Source organism: Medicago sativa, chromosome 6 (assembly GCF_051527215.1).
Source record: "Medicago sativa cultivar Bolivia chromosome 6, Bolivia_mono, whole genome shotgun sequence".
Taxonomy (NCBI): domain Eukaryota; kingdom Viridiplantae; phylum Streptophyta; class Magnoliopsida; order Fabales; family Fabaceae; genus Medicago; species Medicago sativa.
In genome coordinates this window covers 16,798,207-16,821,430 of record NC_140754.1, presented here as the reverse complement: position 1 = coordinate 16,821,430, position 23,224 = coordinate 16,798,207, and the positions used below count along the sequence as shown (strand labels likewise).

General features: G+C 36.4%; 2 protein-coding genes and 1 pseudogene across 2 annotated transcripts; 2 read left to right on the top strand and 1 right to left on the bottom strand.

The window, feature by feature from the left end:
- Positions 1-766: 766 nt before the first annotated feature.
- LOC146913268 (uncharacterized) lies at positions 767-2,410 on the bottom strand. Its single transcript, XM_085720903.1, has one exon. The coding sequence runs from the start codon at positions 2,408-2,410 to the stop codon at positions 767-769; it is 1,644 nt and encodes a 547-aa protein (XP_085577029.1).
- Positions 2,411-13,958: 11,548 nt separating this feature from the next.
- Positions 13,959-15,482, top strand: LOC146913267 (putative FBD-associated F-box protein At5g56820; annotated as a pseudogene).
- Positions 15,483-19,755: 4,273 nt separating this feature from the next.
- Positions 19,756-20,665, top strand: LOC146913266 (FBD-associated F-box protein At5g60610-like). Its single transcript, XM_085720902.1, has 2 exons — positions 19,756-19,833; positions 19,940-20,665. Exons 1-2 carry the CDS (start codon positions 19,756-19,758, stop codon positions 20,663-20,665), a joined length of 804 nt encoding a protein of 267 aa, XP_085577028.1.
- The last annotated feature ends 2,559 nt before the right edge of the window (positions 20,666-23,224 follow it).

The following is a 23,224-nucleotide window of genomic DNA, read 5'->3' as shown; positions in this document are numbered from 1 at the left end:
GTCTCGGACCCCAATTCTCTTCATCTACCGACAACATTATAGGACAATGATCTGATAGGCCTCTCAAGTGAGCAACTTGAATACAATTAGGCCACAATAAACACCAATCTTCTGACAGCAAAAACCTGTCCAACCTACTCATTGAACGACCATCCCCTTTAAACCAGGTAAACTTCCGACCACACAACGGTAAATCAATCAGCACACATTCATCTATAAAGTCGTTGAAAGGGGCAAACTCGTCTAACGTCTGAGTGCCCCTAACTGAGCGCCTTTCGTCCGCGCTTCGAATAGAGTTGAAATCCCCACACAAACACACATTACGACTACCCAAGGATAACAACCTCGACGACAGAGAGGTCCACAGGGCCTGTTTCGCATTTCTATCACACGGCGCATACACATTGAAAAGATAAAACTCTTCATTGGACTTAATAAATCTTCCATGAATCATCAAAAAATGGTCACCTCGACAAGACATCCAAACCTCGACCTCAGAAGTATCCCAAATCGTAATCAACCCTCCTGACGCCCCCGTCGATGGACTAAAAGAGTACTCATGACTCGTAGGTCCCCAGATCGAAGTACATAAAAAATCATCTATCAACTGCAACTTTGTTTCTTGAATACACAACACGAATGACACCTTTTCCCGCACCAACTCCTTGACTTCCTTTCTCTTTTCCAATCCATTTAACCCCCGCACATTCCACGACACAATCCTCATCGCACACACTCTCACCCCACCACCCTCAACCCCTCAAACCTAACACTCACCACCAGCCGAGCTCCCTCTCCCTCCAACATTGCACTTATCTGCCTCCCTCTTCCTAATCCCTCCTCTAGAAAGCACACTGAACATGTTATGGGTGTCCCCTTCAAACTGTAACCCTATAGCCTTCCCTATTCCCCACACATCTTCTGCCGCCTCCTTCTCCTTCCCATGTAGAACCACCCAGTGATTCCAATCTTTATTCACCGAAGCTGAAGATGAAATTGTGTCAGAAGAATATTGAGGACCCTCTTCTCTCACATTTTTAGAATTATCTGAGTCCCTCCTCTTACGCGCTCTTCTCTTCAAAGTATTTAAAACTGCCCTTCTGTCTTTACTAGATAAACGCGCAACTTTTTTCAGAGTGTGGACTGAATGACGCAATTCACCTCCAATTTTCCTCCGTTTTAAACCAACATCTCCCTCTGGCACGTTTTTAACTTTCCGCTTCCCCACCTTTAGAAACTTCCTTTTAGCAGAAAAAATAACCCCAGCATCTCCATGATGATCCTTCAACCATTCCGAACTCCATGGTCCCGACATCACCGACTTACCTGCAAAGGGAGGACCAGACACTGTCGAGCCTAATCCATTGCCTTCTTTACGTATCTTTGTTTCCTTACCTTGCTCGGCAACCTCAATGGAATCCCCTTTAACTTGCTGCACCGGTTTAGAAACCCTGTTATCCTGCATCATTTCCCCACCAGATTGCCTCGCTTCCACATCACCATGCTCAAGTCGTAATACCGCAGATGATGAATTGCATTGCGTCGTCACCAACTCAACACCTTCATTTGCTATACTATGCGACCCCAAGTCAGACAATGCCTCAGGAACCGCAATATCCTTAACAACATCCTCTCTGACGACATCCCTTGAGTCTAACGCTATATGCATATTTTCCTCCTCTAGCTCCTTAACAATATTATCAACAATAGTATCCGCATTTTTACAAACTTCCGGGTTGCCCTGAACATCCTCATTATCCGACTGGGACAGCTGATCTTCCCCATCTTCAAAAAGGCACGCATCTTCACCAATGTTAAATCCCCACTCCTCAATAATTTTTATGTCCACCATTTGTCCATCTACCGGCAGACATTCCTCTCGTGAAACAATTTCTAAATAAGGTGTTGATATCAGAACTCTGGCATAATCAAATCTTCCTTTGTCCAAAGACATGTCATCCGAATGAAGGAAAGACCCACTGTCCATCACACATAATTTAAAAAAATCCTCATTCCACGCGTGAAGAGGAATACCATAAAGTCTCAACCACGCACCCCTTCGAAAGGGAACGACTTCTTCTTTCCAGCGGACAACATTAATAAAAAAATGATTAAAGAAATCTTTTGCTTCCCCTAGCATGGTCAGCGTTTGCTTGTCTGATTTACTTCGCAGGAAAACTCTATCTGCTCCCATAGGAATAATATCCAAATCCACGAAACCAGCATCTTCAACACGATTTTGAACCACTGTGATCGCCTCCCCATTCACCACATTCGCTATCACACCTGACCGCGCCCACTGTAAGTCATCCCTATTAGACCTATACATACGTATCAACTTCTGAACAGGTTGCTGCTTGTCGACGTTAAGCTCCCCAGCCACCCCTGTTCCTTTAATCTCATTCACCATCTTACCAGCATCGTTTTCAGTTCTCCGATCTTGCCTGCTCTTCCCCTTCCCATCCCTCACTTCAACAATCACGTCCCCCCCCTTACAGTTTTGTCTCCCTCAACATCCGGTTGCTTATTTCCTTTGTCCCCGTCTCTGACACACGTCTGAGGCACACTAACATTTTCCTTCCTATTTTCCCCCACTACAACAGCACTTCGGTCAAAACGAGCTAAAGTCGCCCTAACACGATAATTTCCAAAATAAACAGCATTCACAACCTTCATTAATTTACCAACATCCCTAACTTTAGAAAAACGGACAAAGCCATACATTTCCCCGTTCACATTCCTTCTACTCGGAACCACCACCTCCTCAAGTATTCCACAAACCTCAAATCCTTTACGCAAATAAAAATTTGACAATTGAGGCGGAAAATTGGTAAAATAAAATGTGACAAACCTTTTAAGTTGAGAGACATCATGCTTTTCCATTCTCCCATCAGTACCGCGTGCCACCTCCTGCTTATCTCCTGCTCCATCACGCTGCCAATTGAGACCTACACCAGCCTCTGATCGTCGTTGAACGTGCTCCTTGCGTGGTGGTTGTCTGTTGATGTGCAGCGCTGCTCCTCCACTCAGTCCAGGCCTGTTATTACCATGCCAACCTGTTGAAACCCTAACCCTAGATTGCTTGTTGCCATAGCCGATCCTTCCTCCATGCTTCCTGTCCTCCTGCTGCACGTCCATGTCGCTGAATTCCTGTCTCTGTGCTTTCCCTCGTCGCCGTCTCACGTCCTGCCAATCACCCTTATCTGAATCCCGTCCCTCCCAATTTGTCCTCACTTCCGGCGATAAGGAACGCCGGTGTGGTTGATCATGGCGGTGCCATGAGGAACCACCTCTCTTGAGCACTCTGTCGGTCACTCTCATCTCACAGACGCTCTCTCTCAGTCGCTACCTTTTTAATTATATTATTGACAGCAAAATTTGAGAAATTTATGATGATACATATATGATATACATGAATGAAACGATTGCAATAGAGATGGTATGTTGTCGCTTAAAATTAATTTAAGCAGACCTGAATATATTTTGTGGCACTCGTTAAACTCATGAGATATAAATATATTGAGATTCACCTTAAATTATTGGTGATATATTGTGCATTATCCATTGTATTAAAATAATACTATGATGTTTTGAAGTGAAAATATATATTTGTGTGGATTTATTTTCCCCAATGTGGGGGGTGTCGTCACTTGAAAAATAATTCAAGTAGACTTAAGTAAAAATTCACGCATTGATTTATATTTACCCAATGTGGGGGTTTGTCGCTTAGAATTTATCTAAGTAGACCTGATGAAGTATATTATAATATATGAGATATTGTTTACAGAATGGATAAACCTTTGTATTAAAATAATACAAAGATGTCAAATAGATATGAATCCAATTTGAATAAATCTATAAGTAGATTTATTTTATTGATGAACATGTTGTCGCTTAGTAGACAACGATGTGTATAAATTTATTGTTTAATCCGAGTTTATATTTATAAACTTGATGAAATATGGGATTAATTGACTTAGAGACGTCTTAGTCAATATTTGTGAATTAAGCGGATCCTTATATAAAACCCTTTGGGAAGAAATTTAGGGAAATGAGACTTTGCCACTCGAATACGACAAGTAATGGGAACCCAACCTTTGTGATTGGAGATCCCATGAAGAAGGTTCAATGGGTAAAAACAAGTTACTTGTTAGTTCTGTTAGCACTAAAATAATGTTGTCTCTTTCCTATAGTGTATGATAATGGATGAGATGTGCTAAATAATATAAAATTGATGGGTAAGCTTTAAAAGCTTTTAATGATTACCATAAGCCTTTATGGGTGGTGTATGGTTGTAGCATACACTAGATGGAATCACCTATATGAGTGTCAAGTGGGGCCGCTTGTATGAGACCGTGACGGGTCTCTAGAGCACTCATGAATACCAGGCACGCGCACGGCCTATTAGCGCACAACCGCGTAACAGCAAGAATTGTGGGGGTGTAATGTGATTGTGAGACCTCTTGCATACAACAAGTGTCTTGGGTTCCATAGCTTGCTAAACCAATTCACTGTGTGTTAAGTCTCATTATTCTAGGACGGGTTTCATAGCTTGCTACACCGTTCCGATGCATTACATCTACGATGTTTACCCAGGAAAACTTTTTTTAACCTTTTAGTTTAACTTTTGAAATATGTGGGGGATTGTTGTAAATTGAGTATATTTCAAAAGTTTTAAATATTTTGTGTCCCATATTTTTAATTAAGTGAAATATAGAAAAATATTTCTAATAGAAAGTTATTAATATTATCATTATTTTATTAGACATGGTCCAATTCCTTTGATCATGTATAGGACATAGGCTAAACATATTTTGCCAAATAATTTCTTGTAGCACACCTTTTATTCCTTGAATTTACCAAGTCAAAAGGGATATGCACGTGTAGTAGCATAACGTTGCATTCCGCAATTTTTGTTGACTTGGTTGAACAGTAACCGTCAGTTTTAATTGGCATTAATAGTGTTTTTACTGATGATCAAGCACTGTTTTATATATACGAACAATACCCAAATGCCCCTTATATATATTCATAGAGTCATATAATGAACTATAGAAAAACAATTTTAACGAATATATATACAATCCTGGTTACATCATTCCTGTGTTTTATCAGATTCATACTGTTCTGTTACCTCTGATGTGATTCATGTCAGGGAAGAACATGTTGTATCCTGGGAGGATATGCGCTTATGAGGCGGATAAATCCTTAAGGACAGTGACTTTGTCACGCCTCATGTTATATAACGAATTACTGTTTAGAAGGTTATAACCTTTCATGGTTTCATGTTTGTTTACTTCGATTTCGCCGACGTCAAATCACCGCAATTTAAAGAAAGATAAGTTTATTTGTTATCCCTCTTGTTATTCTCTTTAATATTTAATTTATGCTCTTATTTATATGATGATTATTATTTATAGAGATAATTTATTCCTAATTTTACAACAATGAAGTGATGTATTGTAGGGAGGGTTGGTCTAAGGAGGGTTTGTAGGGACTGTTATAAGATACTTATAGTCAATTCCATTACAATGTACACAATCAGGCACAATAAGGGCAAACTCCCTTAGACCATCCACAATGCAGCACTCCATTTGGGTGCTTAAACGGGTCCCGACTGTACACGTCATTCATTTTATAATTAATACTTGATAAACACCCAATCTTTCCAACCCAGCACCTCAAAATAATTATTAATTGGGTCCCTGCAATAATTCTATATCATTAAATTTTAACAATAATTTATAAATTCATTCATAATTATATAATTTTAAAATATTGAAATAATTTAATTATAAATTATTAAAAAAGTTAAAACTTGAAAAAACAATATAAAAATGATAGTAAATTATTTGTTGTTTTGCTTAAATCCAATCACTGTATGTTTGTTTGTTTTTTTTTTTCTCTCATTCAGATGGGTAAATTATTTGTTGTTTTAAAAAAGTTTTGGTTGAAATTTTAATGTTGATCAATTAAATATTACTCTTGCAACTAATATATAATTTACTTTTTAATATTAAAATAATACAACAATTGAATAAAGAAAAAAAATAGAATTAATTGCACATGTGGGACCCATGAATAATAGGAGAGAGAGGGTGCCTATATAAGCACTCATCTCTATAAACACCATATTAATTGATGTCACAATGGGGGTGCCTATTTAGCATGGTGCTAAATAGGGGAAGAACTCCCCATTGTAGATGGTCTTATGCACCTTGTAATTAGTTAGGACAAAATTGAACAAAAAATTTAAGTATATCCAATGTACCCAGAATAATCAAACTACAAAGACAATTTGTTATTGAAGCAGAGAATGACCCGGGGAAAAGCCTATTGTGAAGTCAGCTATGCTTACAAAACAAAGCTGACGGTTCTGTTTTATACTATGGATGAAAACCTTATCAGAAAAGCTATAAGGTAAAAACTATAAGTTTATCAGTCAACAATACTACAGTTCGATACAACTATAAGCTCACAAACTTGGCACTAACATTGAATGATCTAACAGAGTGTAACAGGCTTGGTATTAAATAGATTAATAAATTTGAAGTGGAAAGAATTTCAACGTTGAATGATCTAACAGATTCCAACATAGTGGCCACAGTCAAGCAACTTTCAAATAAAGCATCTTGGAGGCTTAAATAATTCATCTCAAATGTATAAGTGGCATTGTTATTATGCAGTCACCCAAAAAGGCATCCTTGGAGGGTCAAGAAACCCATCTCCAATAATTACTTGTAATTTGATATTATGGAGACAACAAACAGTCTGCTTGTGAATGCTTCTTGCATTGTAATGTAATAATCACCTCACTTTATTTGATTTGAGATAGAAATTTCTATTGATGTATACTAGTTTTAGTGAAAGTTATTAAAGTCTCTTATGGTTGGCAATTAACTATTAACTATAGCATGAGTTTAGCATTTTTTTTTAAGAAAAGCAAAGAGATTACTTTATATACTTAGGACTCTCAAGCACAAGGTAGATCGAAATAACAGATCAAAAAGCATCAAAGTTTTCGCCAATTACACTCAATTAGATTTAACTCAGAGCCAAATAACACAAGCTCATCAGTATAAAACTAAACCAGAATTTGAAAACCTATTAATTAAAGCTTAGATTGACTCATCTAGAGCTTATCATTTATTTCCTTTAAATTATTCATGTCTTCTCATTTTACTTTTTCTCTTCAATTACTTTTGTAGTGTGCATATGATAAGAATATTGGAGTTGGATCTTAAACATAGGACCCCTTCAACATTAAATGCCGAGGTTCATATAAACAAAATGACACCTTTAATCTACACAGGACAATTTCATGACCATAAAGAGACCTAGATTGTTGTTACTAATGCTATCATATACGTTAATTCTAAAACCATGCCCATTTTTAATGTAACTTCAAATTCCACAACCATAAACCAACCTTAACTAAATTAGGCCTCCGATTATCAGTTTTGAGCATGATATGATATCACTAATTTCAAAATACTAAAGTCATACATATTCAAAGAGGCAATTCTTCACCAGAATATTAATACAATATCAAAATCCACAATCCTATGCCCAGCCTTGACCAAATAAGGCCTCCAAAAAATAACTATCCTGAACAATGTGCTAGCATTAAATTACTAGTACTGATCACAAAGCTATACCAAACTAGTTAAACATATATCTATCTAATTCTCTCAAGAAAAGAACCTTTTATATATTAAGATTTATCATAGAAAGTATAGAAACAAACACTATTAGAAAAACAAAAGAAAAAATTGTAAAATATTATTGATGTTTAGGTTAGTTGGAATGGGATCAGAATCTCAAAATCTATCAAAGGGTGAAAAATCATAATAACAAAGAAATTTTGATTCTCTGCTTATGAAATTAATGCATGAAAACTGATGGTATAATAAATAACACTAATCAATCTTGCATGGAGAAACAGTCTTACCTTATATAGAAGCTTCTTGCTAGCAAACTGAACTAGAGCAGCTGATCCTACAAGTTTGAGAATTGTTTCTATCTACAATTTGAGGAACGTCGATAAACAAGAAGTCAGTTCAGTCAAACCAAACAATTTAAGGAACATCAATAAACAAGAAGTCAGTTCTATCTACAATTTGAAAATATACACTGAATCATCCATAAAAAGCAAACATATTTTTGAAAATATACCATGGATCATGACAATATGTTAAGCACACGGCATGACATATGTGGATCCACCGAATATACTAAAATATCAAAAACACTTTCAGACAACAAAATTCAATTGAATACTATTATCGAATGCGAATAAGAATATTTAATCCTTTTCTCACCTACCTACTATTCTTCTCTTCTCTTATTATTAACCTTCATTCTATATATCACTCTATGAGGTTAAGCTCACACTCAAATTCTAAGAATAAAAATAAGCAGCCAACACTAAAAAGCAGACAATTTTCAAATAATAAATAAACTATGTTAACAGAACGACAATACATGTGTAGACAAAATAATAAAAATTTACCTGACTGACCTGACATGAACAAGTAAATATCCTATATTCATTTAAACTATGTTAGGGTTTAGGGAATGTGCTTTTGATGGAGCATTGAAGAAAAAATAATACACATGCGAGTTCTCATTTCAATATATATATATATATATATATATATATATATATATATATATATATATGTGTGTGTGTGTGTGTGTGTGTGTGTGTGTGTGTGTGTGTGTGTGTGTGTGTGTGTGTGTGAGAGGCAGGATCCGTAAGTCAAAAGACTTGCACCAAATCTTAACCATCAAATCAAATTAATCGGATGGTTCACAAATGTTTCCTAAAAGGTGCATGTGAGTCCTCTTTTTTTGTTTATCATTGGAACAAAAAAATCCCCAATTCACAACAGCTTCAAAGAAATCGAATCCAAGCTTCTATTGCTTAATTCATATGGCTTCTTTTCTTTCTTTTTTTTTTTTAACAAAAAATCCCTAGATCTACAACTAGAAGCAATCCCTCGAATTTGCTTTTCTAAATTTCTTTCAAATAATTTGTTTTTGTTTCCCTGTAATAGCCCATCTAAAATTTGTATCAATTCGTGGCCAATAAACAATATTTCAATTACTATTTTGTTCTTTAGTTTTAACCTTTTCAGAAATAAAAAACAGGGGTCTATTAGTCCAAAGGAAAACGTGCAAGTTGCTAACATAGACTTTCATAAAAAAAGGTGGGTCTATTGTAGCAAACCCATATATATATATATATATATATATATATATATATATATATATATATATACACACACACACATATATGTGTGTGTAAAATCAGAGCTTTAATCGTATCTTATAAGATTTGAAGAAACATACATCTTTCTTTTGGTGGTCGCCTTGTTCTCCTAAAGTTTGTCCCGACTTCGCTCCTGTTTATGCTCTTTCCTTCTTCAAAGCTCCCTCAAGTATCATTGCGCCTCTATTGAATCTCTTTTAATTCATTTTTTTTGGGGTGGAGGTGAGGATAACATGAAAATTACTTGGATTGATTGGGGGTCCATTTGTTTGGCTAAGGAGGTTGGTGGTTTGGGGGGTAGAGAGAATTAGGGAATTTAATTTATCTCTGTAAGGGAAGTGGTGTTGGAGACCGTTGGAGGATAGAGAGGGCCTTTGGTTCAGAATTCTACCCGCCATATACGGCTTAGTAGGGGGTTTGTTGAAGGCTTGTGGTCGGGAGGGGTCAGTGTGGTGAAGGACGATAGCTAGCATCCGAGATGGTGATGGTGCCGTATCGGGTAGTTGGTTTCCTGACAATTTATGTCTCATTGTCGAAAACGGTGTTAGCTCTCTTTCTTGGTTGGATAGTTGAGTACGTGGGGTCCCTCTTTTTGTTAGGTTCTGTCGTTTGTAGAGCTGTCAAAACGGGTGGCCTGGTCCTAAACGGGCCGGGCCAAAAATCCCGGTTGGAAAATGGGCTTGAAATATACTACCCGAGCCCAGCCCTACACGGGCCGCTGGCTAACGGGCCGGCCCATATTAAAAATTACATTTTTTTATATAAAAAAAGTACTATAAAATACTCCTATAATTTTTTTTATAAATAGTATTTTTAATATGTTTAAATAATTTATAGCACAAAAATAAATTGTAAACATTTTCGTACACTAGTCGTAAACTAAAATGGCGAGGAAAACAATTTTAAATAAATTAGATACGTTATGGTTATAGATATTTATATATTCGACCTTTAAAATTATAAATAACGAAACGAGTAAATATAATTTTATATTACATTTATATGTGGTAATTCATTGAATTTCACTTTTATTTTTTACTTTGATAATCAACTAAGTAAATAATTATTTGAAAAATATATATAATATATAGGTTTTTTTCGTTATGCGGGCTAACGGGCTACCCGCAGCCCGTTCGGGCTAGCCCTAACGGGTACCGAGCTTTTTAGGGCCGGGCTGAAAATCCCTATTAAAATTCGGGCTCAATATTTAAGGCCCAAGCCTTATAATTAGTCGGGTTAAATGGGTCGGCCCGTTCGGCCCGGCCCATTTTGACAGCTCTAGTCGTTTGTTTGACTTATAAGAAAACAAAATGGCGAGTGTTGCATAAATGTATGCTTGGGGATGGGATGAGGGAGAAGAGGCTTCGAAATGGTGTAGGAGGTTGTGGCCGTGGGAGGAGGCCTTGGTAGAGGAATGTATGATTATTTTGCTAAATGTTGTGTTGTAGGTTGATATTGAGGATTCTTGAAGATGGACACCTGATCCGGTCGTGGGATATACTATCAGTGGTGCTTATTAACTGCTCAAATCAGGGCCGCCCACCAATATGCATGTCCCAGCAGCTTTACTTTGGAGGACGGATGTTCCATTGAAGATTTTTGTGTTTGCTTGACGTCTTTTTTGGAATTGGTTTCCGTCTAAGACAAACCTATTTCGAAGAGGATTTTTTTTTTTGAAAACTCGGTATCCGATCCAAGAATTGACTAATCTGAGGGGACCAATCTCACCGCCCACTTGCGGGGGCCTCGTTTAAAGCCAGAGCAAGCTATGTATGGACTAAGCCCACCGAAATTGGCACCAGAGGGAATCGAACCTGAGACCTTTGGAGGAGCAAACTCCAAGATCCCAAGCCAACCACTAGGCCAACCCCAAATGGGTTTCGAAGAGGAATTATTACTACCGAGGCTCAACTGTGTTTATGGATGTAGGAAATAGGAATCAGAGACTCACTTATTTTTGTCTTGTAATTTTTTTTGGCCAGTTATGGCAGTTGGTTAGGAATTGGCTTGGTGTTTACTCGGCTGATCCATCTAATAATGTGGATCATTTCTACCATTTTGGTGCTTCTTCCGGCTTTGGCAAATCTCGATGTTCGCTTATGCATCTGATTTGGTTCGCTTGTTCGTGGGTGTTATGGAAGGAAAGAAATGACAGGTTGTTTCAAAATGTAGAAACTCTTTGATTCAGATCCTGGAGAATGTGAAACTTCTTTCCTTCTGGTGGTTTAAAGCTAAATATGTAAACTTTTATTATAGTTTTCATTATTGGTGTCAAAACCCATTCTTATGTGTGGGTATTGGCTAGTTTATTTGACTTTTGGATGAACACTTGTTGTACTTTTCGGATGTCTTAGATGGTACATCTTGTACCGTCTAGATAGTTTGTTGTTTCGTGTTAATATATCATTTTGATTTCTTCAACAAAAAAAAATCTTACAAGATTTGAAAATTTTGTTACTATGACTTTTTTTACGGATATTTTATGTTTACTTTTTTTCTTAAAGGTGATTTTTTATGTTTACTTGCTCCCCAATATTATTTGCTTCCGTAATCTATAATCTTATAAATAGAAGTTACCCTAATTCACATGTTGTCGCAAACCCTTTTTTCACCTTGTTTGCCTAATCGCTCTTCCGAACCCTTCCTTTGCTTCCTTCCATCGCCTTAACAACGATGGTGGATAGAATCATCGATTCACCAGATGAATTATTGTTTCATAAGAGTGTGCGCTCCAACCAATACTCTTGTGACAACTCCATTAACCGGACCCACACATGAGCATGTGTTTGTCGTTGAGTGTGTTTGTTGAAATCCTTTGTCCAATGAGACGAACGCAGCAGCCCCAGTTTCAAGTTGAACTTGCCCATAGCCCCGCAGCAGCCCCAGTTTCAAGTTGAACTTGCCCATAGCCCATACCAGTCATATATCAGTAGCAGAGGCAAAGGAGAACTCAAAAAATCCTTTCCCAAGGGAAATCAGTTTCCATGGTGCGGCAGTTTCCCACTGTTTCGATAACTGAGATTTCCTTGGCATTATAAGGTTTATCACCCTTGTTTAGGACAAGCCTTCCGTGAAAATCAGTCAAACATGTGGCAATACCCTTGGCATATACTTCCTCCGTAATTTTAATGGACAAAGAGTTACCCTTCAAGACCGGTTTGGGAAGTGGTTCGGTTACGGCAATGGATGTTGGTGCGAGAACTTTTGCGAAAGAGTGAACGCCAGTATCCACATATGATGGTGAAATATTGTTTGTGATATGAGATGGTTTTGGAGGAGCCTGTACTGCAGAGAGCACATCCTGCCAATCCAATGCCATGGCAGCTGCGATCCCTACAGAAGAATGGATATAGAAAGAAAAAGAAATTTCGACTCTTCCAGTGAGGCTTGGAATCACAACAGGAAAGGGAGGAAGGAAGGGAGAAGATGAAGCAAGCCTAGGATCAAAACCCAGCAGAGCCGTAACAGGCATCTCCCGTGTCATTACCACTTCTTTATTTAAATAAAAAAAATATCCTTTGAAATAGTTTTTTTTTTGTATTATAGGTTTTTGAAAATTTTATTATCCAAAAATATTATAACAAAATTATGAGATATTTAGATTCACATTTTTTAAGATAAGTTATTCAAACAAATTTTTTTTTTGCCTTTCGCACAGGTTTCGGCCTCACCAAAGGTGAGCGACTAATCTGGCTCGTGCGTAGAGGCATGCGCACTGGCCAAGCGTTGTTCCCCCTGGGAATCGAACCCGGTATTCCCGAGATACGCCCTTGGAAGGAGCTCATTGCCACTAGAGCCGAAACAAATTTTTACTGTGAAGCTCCGATACTTCAAAATGGATGGCGTACCGTATCCTCTGTGTATCCTGCACCGATACCTGCCTGATACTTCTCGATACGTATCAGAAGAGTATCCAAAGATTAAATTTTATTCTTTTAAAAAATAATTATCTGATACTTCCGGATACGTATCAGGAGAGTATCCGATAATTATCCTGCACCGCTACCTGCCCCGATAGTTCCCAATTAATGTTAACTAAAATAACTTAACTCTTGAGTACTGATGTGTTCGTTTTTGGATATAGTGTTTTCTTTTTGGATCGATATAGTATAGCACTAACAATGTTCCTTTTGGATATAGTATAACACTCATAGTGCTCTTTTTGGGATATATTGTGTATGTAATTGACTAATCATCACTCTCTTAATCGTTAATATTATTTATATTTATGTTGATGTGCTACGAGCCTATGACTGGTTTCTTTTGTTTGTTAATATATTTGCATATTTTAAAATGGTTATAATTATATTGTACATTTAATTATATAATTTTTTTATTAGCGTATCCCAGCCGTATCGTATCATGATATTTGAAATTTTTCCATATCGGTGCAGTATCGTATCTGTATCGTATCTTGTATCCGGGCTTCACAGAATTTTTAATTTAAAAGCTTTCTTTAAAAAATTTAACAAAAAGATTTTACCCTATGAAAATCTATTTAAAAAAAAAAGTAATGTATCAGACGTAGGCTTGTCAAAAAAAAAAATAAACGTAGGCTTTGATTTCTTTTTTTAATTAATACTAGTTCCACGATCTTATTTGATTCAGGAGACTTCGTTGTCTATCGTATAAATAAATAGAAACAAACCCTAACGCAAAACCTTCCTTGGTCGTTACTCAAACGATGGCTGATAGAATCAGCGATTTACCTGACGATTTGTTGTCTCTCATACTCTCTTTTCTCCCAATCACACAAGTTTTCACTACAACCCCCCTTCTTTCGAAACGGTGGACCTCACTCTGCCATTCACTCCCCGTTCTCAACTTCGACGATGAAGCCTTCAACGACTTTGGAACCAGTGATCGCTTGTGTCGGTTTCTCGATAATCTCATGCTCTCTCCTCGATATTCAACCAACACACCCCTCAAAACGTTTTGCATCAAGTTCTGGTACGGAAACCTCGATCAACGTGGCATCTTCAACAAACGTTTAGCCTCATTGCTTGAAGCCGCATTGTTGAGTTTATGAGAATTTGGAGAATTGGAATGAAAAAGAGCCATAAGGCTTTGATTGAGAAAATATTATCAGAGAAACATTTTGATCAAAAAGATGTTAAGAGTACAATAGTTGAGACTTATTTATAGAGCTAACTCCTAACTAACTTGCTTGCTCTCCAAGCTATCTAGGTAACTTGCTCTCCAAGTTATCTTCTCACTTGTAACTAACTATTAACTAATCCTAATTAACATACTAAATTCTATGAATCTTAACACGCATTACAGCGCGGTGTAGAGGAATTCCATCTCTTTTTGTATTACCACACCTTGAATCCCATTATTTTCGTCTCCCGAACCCTTGTTGTTCTCAAACTCGACACATTACATATTGCAAACGATACTTCTTGTGGTGATCTTCCATCACTGAAAACCCTACATTTGAAATATGTTCATTTTGTAAATCGGAATGATTACATTACTTTTCTTTCTGCTTGTCCTAACCTAGAAGATTTACACGTTGAACCTATCTGTGCACTTAGTAAGATAAACCATGATGAAAACAATGTACCAGAAGCAGGGTTGATTTCCTTGACCATGTCTAAATTGGTTAGAGCAAGTATTAGTTCAATGGATGCTATGTTTAATGGTATTGATGATGTCGAGTGTTTAAACATAATCACACGAGCCACATATCAAACGGCTTCTTTCAAAGCAATTCTAGTGTTTCCAAACTTGATTTATATTAATCTACGCCTGGATGGCTCATTTCATGGATGGGATGATGTAGCAGAACTGCTCCGCTATTCTCCCAAGCTTCAAATTCTTAATATTAGAAAGGTTTGTTGAGTTGTATTTTGTTTGTTTGCTTGTTCTTTTTTTTTTTTTTTATGTATTTTGATAAATATGTTATTTATGATCTCTTTGACAGTGGGGGAATAACAGCTCATCAAAAGAATGGAAATGTCCAACATCCGTTCATGAATGTGTTTCGTCTCACCTCAGATCATGTATTATTTCAAACTTTCAAGGGGTGGAAAATGATCTTCTATTTACAAAATATATTTTGCAGAATTCGAGCCTCTTACAAGACATGAAAATCCGCATTATTACTCATGGAATGCTTCTGGAAAGAAGTCAGATTCTCGAAGAATTGACCTCATGTCCAAGGATATCTTTAGGATGTAAACTTTCATTTGAGTATAGTTACTAGAATTATTGGTTTTTTCATTAGTTTCTATTCTAATATGTTGCAACCATTTAATTTGATAGTTTAGACAACATATACAGGCTTGATTACCATTGTGACTCAATTAATGATTATGTTTGGATGCTTTTAATATTATTTTGCTCTATTACATTGAAAGTGAGAATTGTGCCAAAGTCCTTTTTATTGTTAGAGTTGTGTCAGTGTGCTTGTGTTTGGAATATGTTGGCACTGTTAGAGAGATTGTGGTTTGATTCTGATAAATCCATGACTCAATGACTGCCACTAGTCTATTTTCTTTGATATTTTTGGGTCATAATGTTTGTTCTATAATTTTTCTTTATGGCCAAGTCGAACAAATAGCGCTGTAGAATCGCAATAGACGTGAATTGGTTTTTTATCGCCTGAACTTTCTTCTTCTTTGCCTTTTCAGATCTTTTTAGGTTTAGTATTGTGTAGTTAAACTTAGATCATAGACATTTTCTTGAAGAACATAGATTTACCAGTGGCTATCAACTCTTTTCTATTAAAGTTTTAGGTAATATTGCAATTCTGTTTGTTTTATTTCTCGAAAATTTGTTAGTATATGTTACAGAATGCGAGTCTTTTACAAGACATGACAATTGGCTTTTCTACTAAAGGAATGATGGTTTTGCAAAAAAGTGAAATTATGGAAGAACTGTCCTCCTATCCTAGGATATCTCCAGGATGTTCACTTTCAATTGAATTAATGTACGAATACTAGAATCATTAGTGTTGTTCATTTCTTTCTTTTATAATATGCGACGATTTGGTTTGATAGTTTTGACAACATATATAGGCTTGGACCTATTGCACAAATTAACAGGGATGGTGATCTTCAGTATTTATGAATTCTATGGTAGATTTTGTTTGCATGCTTTTAATTTTATTTTGCTTTATTGCATTATTATTTTTTTGAACAGCCAAAATATTATTAAAGCCAACAAAAACCTTTCAAGAAGAGAAGGAAAGGGCGAAACAACACAACAACAACAGGCACTGAACATACAAGAAATAAACTCGCAGCCCGCAGGAAGCAAGGCTTCAAAATACAACCGCCCTCAAAAGGCACCCTCACCAAACTGCTACCTCAGCCACGCATGCAAAAACGGGGATTCCAACACCACTCGTAATACAAACATGTCGCAATTTTGAGTCTATTTAAGCTTCATTGCCACGAAATCACCTTAATGTGATCCACCATCTCATTCGCCTTACTTTTCCAAACTTCCTGAAACACCATCTCCTCCCCCCTATTCAAAGCCTCGTCAACATACCATAGGTTATGAAGTAAAGTATAACAAGACTTTACGGTAAAAAAAATCCCCTCCTTCTCCGGCTTCCAAGTCCAACAATACGCACCCTCCCGTACCACTACCCCTTCCAACCGGGCACCAAGAGAAAGTAGAAGGTCTCTTTCCCACACAAACAACTCTCTACGCCAAGTAAAGCTCCACCTCTCTCCTTCAAGGTTCATTCCCCACATATCCCCCACCTTCGCTTCTTGACAACTTGATATTGAAAAAAGGCGGGAAAAGATTTCCATAAGCGGCAAATTAGACCCAAGCATCCTTCCAAAAAAAAAAAAAGGGTTCCCATACCATTGCCCACATTCCTAACCAATTCATATTAAACCACCCAACTCCTCCTTCCTCCTCCAACAACATTATATCTTTCCACCAACGTGAAACATTGCTAGGCAAAACATACCCCACCACACGACCACTATGAATCGACATCGGCCCATATTTATCAACCAAAACCTCCTTCCACAAAGTCGGTTCAACATCTAGAAGACTCCATCTCCATTTTTCTAAAAGACTAACATTCGCCAATTTATTGTCTCTCACACCTAGCCCCCCTTGATTTCTATACATTGAAACACTTTCCTCCACTTTACCCAACAAATCTTCTTTGCACCCCCTTGAATAATATTCTATAACAAGATTGTCAATTGTCACGATGGATTACGGTAGATGTTTCTTTTGCTTCACTTTACTTGTAACAAAACCTCCTGAATAAAAGACTCATATCATCAAGTGCTGAATCCTTGCCATACTGTTAGGATCGGTGACAGCTCGTAATGGGCAGCTGCATATAATTTTACGAGGTTTTCATCATGCTATGTTACATACCGATGAATATAAAAGCTTCACTGTATTTCTTATTGTGCTTTGTTTTCTAAGCATGTCGCCCCCCTTCGACGATTATTGGTCTCATAATTATGCTGATATAGTCATTATTATAGTAAATATATATTAGGTTGCCTAACAAATAAGAATAGGGTAATGCTTCATGTCGCGAGAATCTCCATCACGAGGCATCACGACACATAGAAGTGTGTTTGTTGTGGGACCCTGTTTCTACCATGACCCACCCATGCATTCAATCCAGTGCAAAATCTAACGGCCATAATGATAGGCGGAGACACCACCCAGCTAGCCTGGGCACTCGCATGGGCTCAGTCGATACTTTCTTTATACTAGGTCAAACCCAATAGCCCATTAACCCACTTAGAAAAAATTAAAATTGTGCAAACTCAAATATTTTTCACACATGCACAACAAGTCACTTGATGATGTTGATATTATTCGAACATTCACCGCAAAGTGGTCTCAGAAAGGTCATTTACCTCATAATTTTATTTAGCACACTATTAGTAGGTTATATTTCAAATTGTACTTTTGTTGAAAAACCTCTTTTATTTCGATTTATGACTATTTATCTATATTATGACTTTTTCTTTTTCCCTCAAAAAAAAAATCTATATTATGACTTTTTCAAATAATAACATAAATAATATCAAAATAGTTGTTTTTTTCAATTATATTCTATAACAAATTTCGTTATAAGAATACCATATTTTTGGTATAAGAATTTATATTATATGATATTATATTTGTTACATTGTTGGTGTCATTGAAAAAATATGTGTAGTTTTTTTAATAAGAAAAAGATATGCATAGTTTGGTACAATATAAAGGTGTAAAATATATATCAGTATAATATTTTTAGGCATCTATACTTGTACTTATAATTGAAATAGGATGAATATTTACACCTTTTGATTTGAAGAAAAGTTTTTTGCTCAATATATTTTGTAACAATATATTTCTAGTTTTTAATATGGAGAATTTTTTTGCTTCAATATATTTTTTTGATTTGAAGAAATTTTGTTGTTCAATATTTTTTGACACAATATATTTCCACTTTTTGATTTGAAGAAAATTTTTTGTTCAATATATTTTGAGACAATATATTTTCGCTTTTTGACTTGAAGAAAATTATTTTGTTCAATATATAAATCAATGAAAATTCAATAGAAAAAGAAAGATAAGTAGAACACGAGAGAATATCAAGTAGATAGAAGAAAGACTACTCTAGGTACTCGTGGTAGAAGTAAAGTGTAGTATTGTTAAAAGGTCGCATATGAGGGATTCTGGTGAGGAAAGTCTTGATATTTAAGAGGTTCAAGTAACACACCTCTCTTTCCTGGGAGCCCCTTTCATGTACCATTTACTTTGCGAACTGAACTAACTGTTTAGTAAAAACATAAAGAATGAAAAGAATAGGAGGGGGAGTAGAAAATATGGGTGAGTTAATAAGAGAAGACAACGAGTAATTCGTTCTAAAATGATAATATTTTATCATTTTTATGAAAAAATTTCAATGAAATATAATTTTCAAGATTTGTATAATGATTCCTTCAAAAAAGATTTGTATAATGAATATTTGGGTTTGTTTATGAGTTTTTTTTTTTTTTTTGAGTTTTTGATTATTATTTTTTCTCCCAATTTAATCCTTGCGCTATCGTTGATGACTGGAAACTGAATTTGTTCAAAGAATCAAGGAAAGGTTTGTTGTGCTTGTTTCTCTCTCTTCGTTAACATGTAGAAATCAAAATTATTAGAATTAAATTTTCCAGATTTATCATTAACATAGTACTTTGTGTGCCACGATTTTTGCCATGTTTCTTGGGTTTACATCGCTGGTTGTATGTTAGGGTTTCGTGTGTTGTTCTGATACATATTCACCAAATTGCAGTTTCTCTCCAAAACTCGTTTATATGGTAACAACTATTTAACCGTACATAAAATAATAAAGTGCAAAAATTAAAGTGCAAAAATTATTTTAGATCAAAATTATTGTTTTTAGATGAAATATCAAAATATTGGTTTGGGCCTGCTTGTTGTGTGAGCCTTTTAGTATAAATAGCAACCAAGTTATACAATTGGAGAATTTATTCATTACATTAGCGATGAAGAAAAGAAGGGAACGAGAATTGAAGAAAAAATTAGAAGAGAGGGTTCATTCAACTTCTTCTTCTATGGTTCAGGTTAATTGTTACTACTTTGTGTATCTGTTTGAAAAATTTATTATAGTAGTTTTATGAAATAATAGTAGTTTTTTTCCATGGTTAACTAATAAATATTTTTTCACAGGAGGCGCTCTATAATTGCGAAAACAATTTGGTCGATAGAATCAGCGATTTACCAGATGAGTTACTGCTTTACATTCTCTCTTTTCTACAAACCAAACTGGCTTTTACTACGTCCATTCTTTCCGAGCGGTGGACCACACTCTGCTATTCACTCCCTGTTGTTGAGAGCTTCCGGAGTTTTGTCAATAATGTCGTCCTCTCTCCTCTTTCAACCAACCAACCCATCAAAAATTTTTGCCAGGAAAATAGTAGATTTAATGTGACAAATTGGCTCGAAGCCGCACAAAAACCTCATATAGAGGAAATTCATCTCACTTTGCCTTTCCACACCTTGAAGCCTGTTATTTTTGTCTCGCAAACCCTCGTTGTTCTCAAACTTGAAAGTTTATATGTTGGAAAGGATACTTCGAGTGTTCATCTTCCATCACTCAAAACCCTAAATCTGACATCAGTTTCTTTTGAAAATCGGGATGATTACATAAATTTTCTCCATGCTTGTCCTATCCTAGAAGATCTGCATGCTGAACTTATCTATTTTATGAGATATGATGAAAACAATGTAGCAGAAGAAGGGCTCAAACCCTTGACATTGCCTATGTTGGTTAGAGTGAGTATAGGGATAATAGATGGTCTGTTTAATGATATTAATAATGTCAAGTTTCTACCCGTAGATATGGAATGCACAAAAGAGGTCTCTTTGAAAGCCATTCCACTTTTTCCAAACTAAATTTCCATCGAACTAGTGTTTCCTAGTTATTCATATATTTGTTGGTATGGTGTAGTAAAACTGCTCCGCCATTGTCCCAAGCTTCAAATTCTTTTCATTAAAATGGTATTTTTGTTTGCTTGTTCTTTTGTTTTTCCTTATATTTTGATAAATGTTATCTGATAGATCATTATTGCGTCGTGCGATCGATGTTGTATATATTTTGATAAATTTTAATTTTTATCCCTTTAACAGTGGAGATATAGGTTTACCAGCTTATACGGGGAATTGGACTGCCCATATCCGGTTCTTGATTGCCATACATCTAACCTCAGATCATGTACTATTTTAAACTTTGACGGCTCGGATAATGATCTTCGATTTCCATCAAATTGGTATAGCAGAGCCTGGTTCGTTCGTTGTTGTTAGAGAATTCGTGAAGAATGGCAACTCATAACAGCAACATTCCTGCGCATCTACCAATCTTTGAAGGCAAGAATTTTGATCAATGGAGCGTAAAGATGAAGGTGATTTTCAAATATCAGGATGTTCTGGAAATTGTGAATGAAGGTTTTGCACCACTTGCAGCGAATGCAACTGATGTTCAACAAACAGCACATAGAGATTTGAAGAAGAAAGATGGGAAAGCTAGTTCTTGATGCACCAGAGTGTAAATGATGAGATCTTTGAGAAGATCATGCACTATGGTAGCGCGAAAGAAACATGGGATCACTACCACAATTTTGAGTTTTAATAGCGTCTGTTTAATAGCACTTTCTGATAAACGCTATTAAAAAGCCAACACACGGACCAGTAATAGCGCTTATACATCGGGCGCTATTATACACTGCTTCTGCATATCCTTACTTAGCGTTTTGGCCAAAACGCTATTATTATGAACTACTTAGATAGCGCTTACGTGGAAACGCTATTAACCAACACACCTTAGATAGCGCTTCTGTGAAAGGTTATTCTGGCACTGAACACACCAAAACCATTACCACATATTAAAAAAAAAAATTAAATAAATAAACACACAGAAAAACACTTTAGATAACCAAAATCCAGAACACGTTCATCTCAAACCCACAACCATAATCTCAAAACTTCCTTCTCACCACCGAATCCTCACCGGACCTCATCGTCGATCTAGCGGTCAGAACCCAGAAACCGGCCACCACCAACATCTAACCCTCATCTCCACCGTACGTGTACCCAAAAACCCACCACCACCATCTCACTCTCGATCTCACCAAAACCACATCGAACCACCAAACCCATCATCATCTTCACTGTCTCTGCAACCACCCACCACCATCGTCTCCACCGTCTCACTCACCACCATCAAACCCATCATCATCTTTGGACTCGCCCTTCATCTCACCCTCGTTCCCTTTTATCGTCATCGAACTCGCCGTCGAATTGATTGGCCGCCAAAAACCTATCTCTACTCCGCCACCCCCTCCGCCCCTGGTTCTCTACACCACCTCCTCCCTCAGCTACTTCGCCTCACAACTTTTCCACCGCAATTTCCAACTGAACCACACAAAAACCCTCGCTCGAACAAAATGCACGACCGACCTCGTAAACCGTTGAAGGAAGAAGATGAATCAGCTTTATTAGCCAAAGCTGAAAAGCTTCGTTCACTTCAGTCTCAATTCCTCGCTAATCACCAAAATCGCATGTACGTTCTTCCTTTAACTCTTCTCTTTCGCTTAGATTTTTGTTTTGTTTTGATTATAATTCAATAAATCTGTTTACAAATATAGCAAATAAGCTTTAGATTTTAGTGCAAAGCTTCTAGAAATTAATCCAGAATGCTACACAGCTTGGAATTACAGAAAACTCACCGTTCAACACAATCTCTATCAATCCGATTCCAATTCTGTTGCATCTCTCTTGATCAGTAGCTCAAAGTGGTGAGATTTTTATTTTATTTACTTTCTTAAGTAATTGAATTGAATTGAATAGTATATATGTAGATTTAATGTAAAATTTGAACAATGTTCTTTGTGATTGCAAAATATGGAATTGTGATTGGTCATTTTGTATTGATTTTGTATTGTTTGGGTGGAGAGTGCGTTGAAGAAGAATTTCAAGTCCTAGGGTGCATGGCATCATAGAAAATGGGTGTTTAGCAAGGGACATTTACCCATACATAACGAATTGCACCTTTTGAATGGTTTTCAGAAGGCTGATGCATGGAATTTTCACGCTTGGAATTACCGAAGGTTAAATATTTATCCCTTTTGATAAAAAGAAAAGGAAATTGCAATTTGAGAGGCTGATGATGACACTTTTTGTTTTGGTATTACTTTCATATTTGTTACTGCATTAATGAAAAGATCAGATGAGGATGAGTATACACAAAGAAAGTGATAGAGGATAATTTTAGTAATTACTTTGTCTGGCATAATAGGAGGTATGCTAAGAACTTACTCTTTCAACAGATCATTACGGTAATGGTTGAAACTATTGTATGCGTTTCTTCGATGCAATTGCGCTCATTTTAATATATTTATCATAAATTGTTATGCTTGTCTCTGAAAAAGCATTAAATTTCAATGTTGACAACGATGT

What these genes read in the sequence shown, in the direction of transcription:
- LOC146913266 (XM_085720902.1), top strand. Translation starts at nt 19,756, where the DNA reads ATGAAGAAAAGAAGGGAACGAGAATTGAAGAAAAAATTAGAAGAGAGG. An exon ending in CTTCTTCTTCTATGGTTCAG is followed by an intron (nt 19,834 to 19,939) that starts GTTAATTGTTAC and finishes ATTTTTTCACAG; the next exon opens with GAGGCGCTCTATAATTGCGA.
- LOC146913268 (XM_085720903.1), bottom strand. Translation starts at nt 2,410, where the DNA reads ATGGTGAATGAGATTAAAGGAACAGGGGTGGCTGGGGAGCTTAACGTC.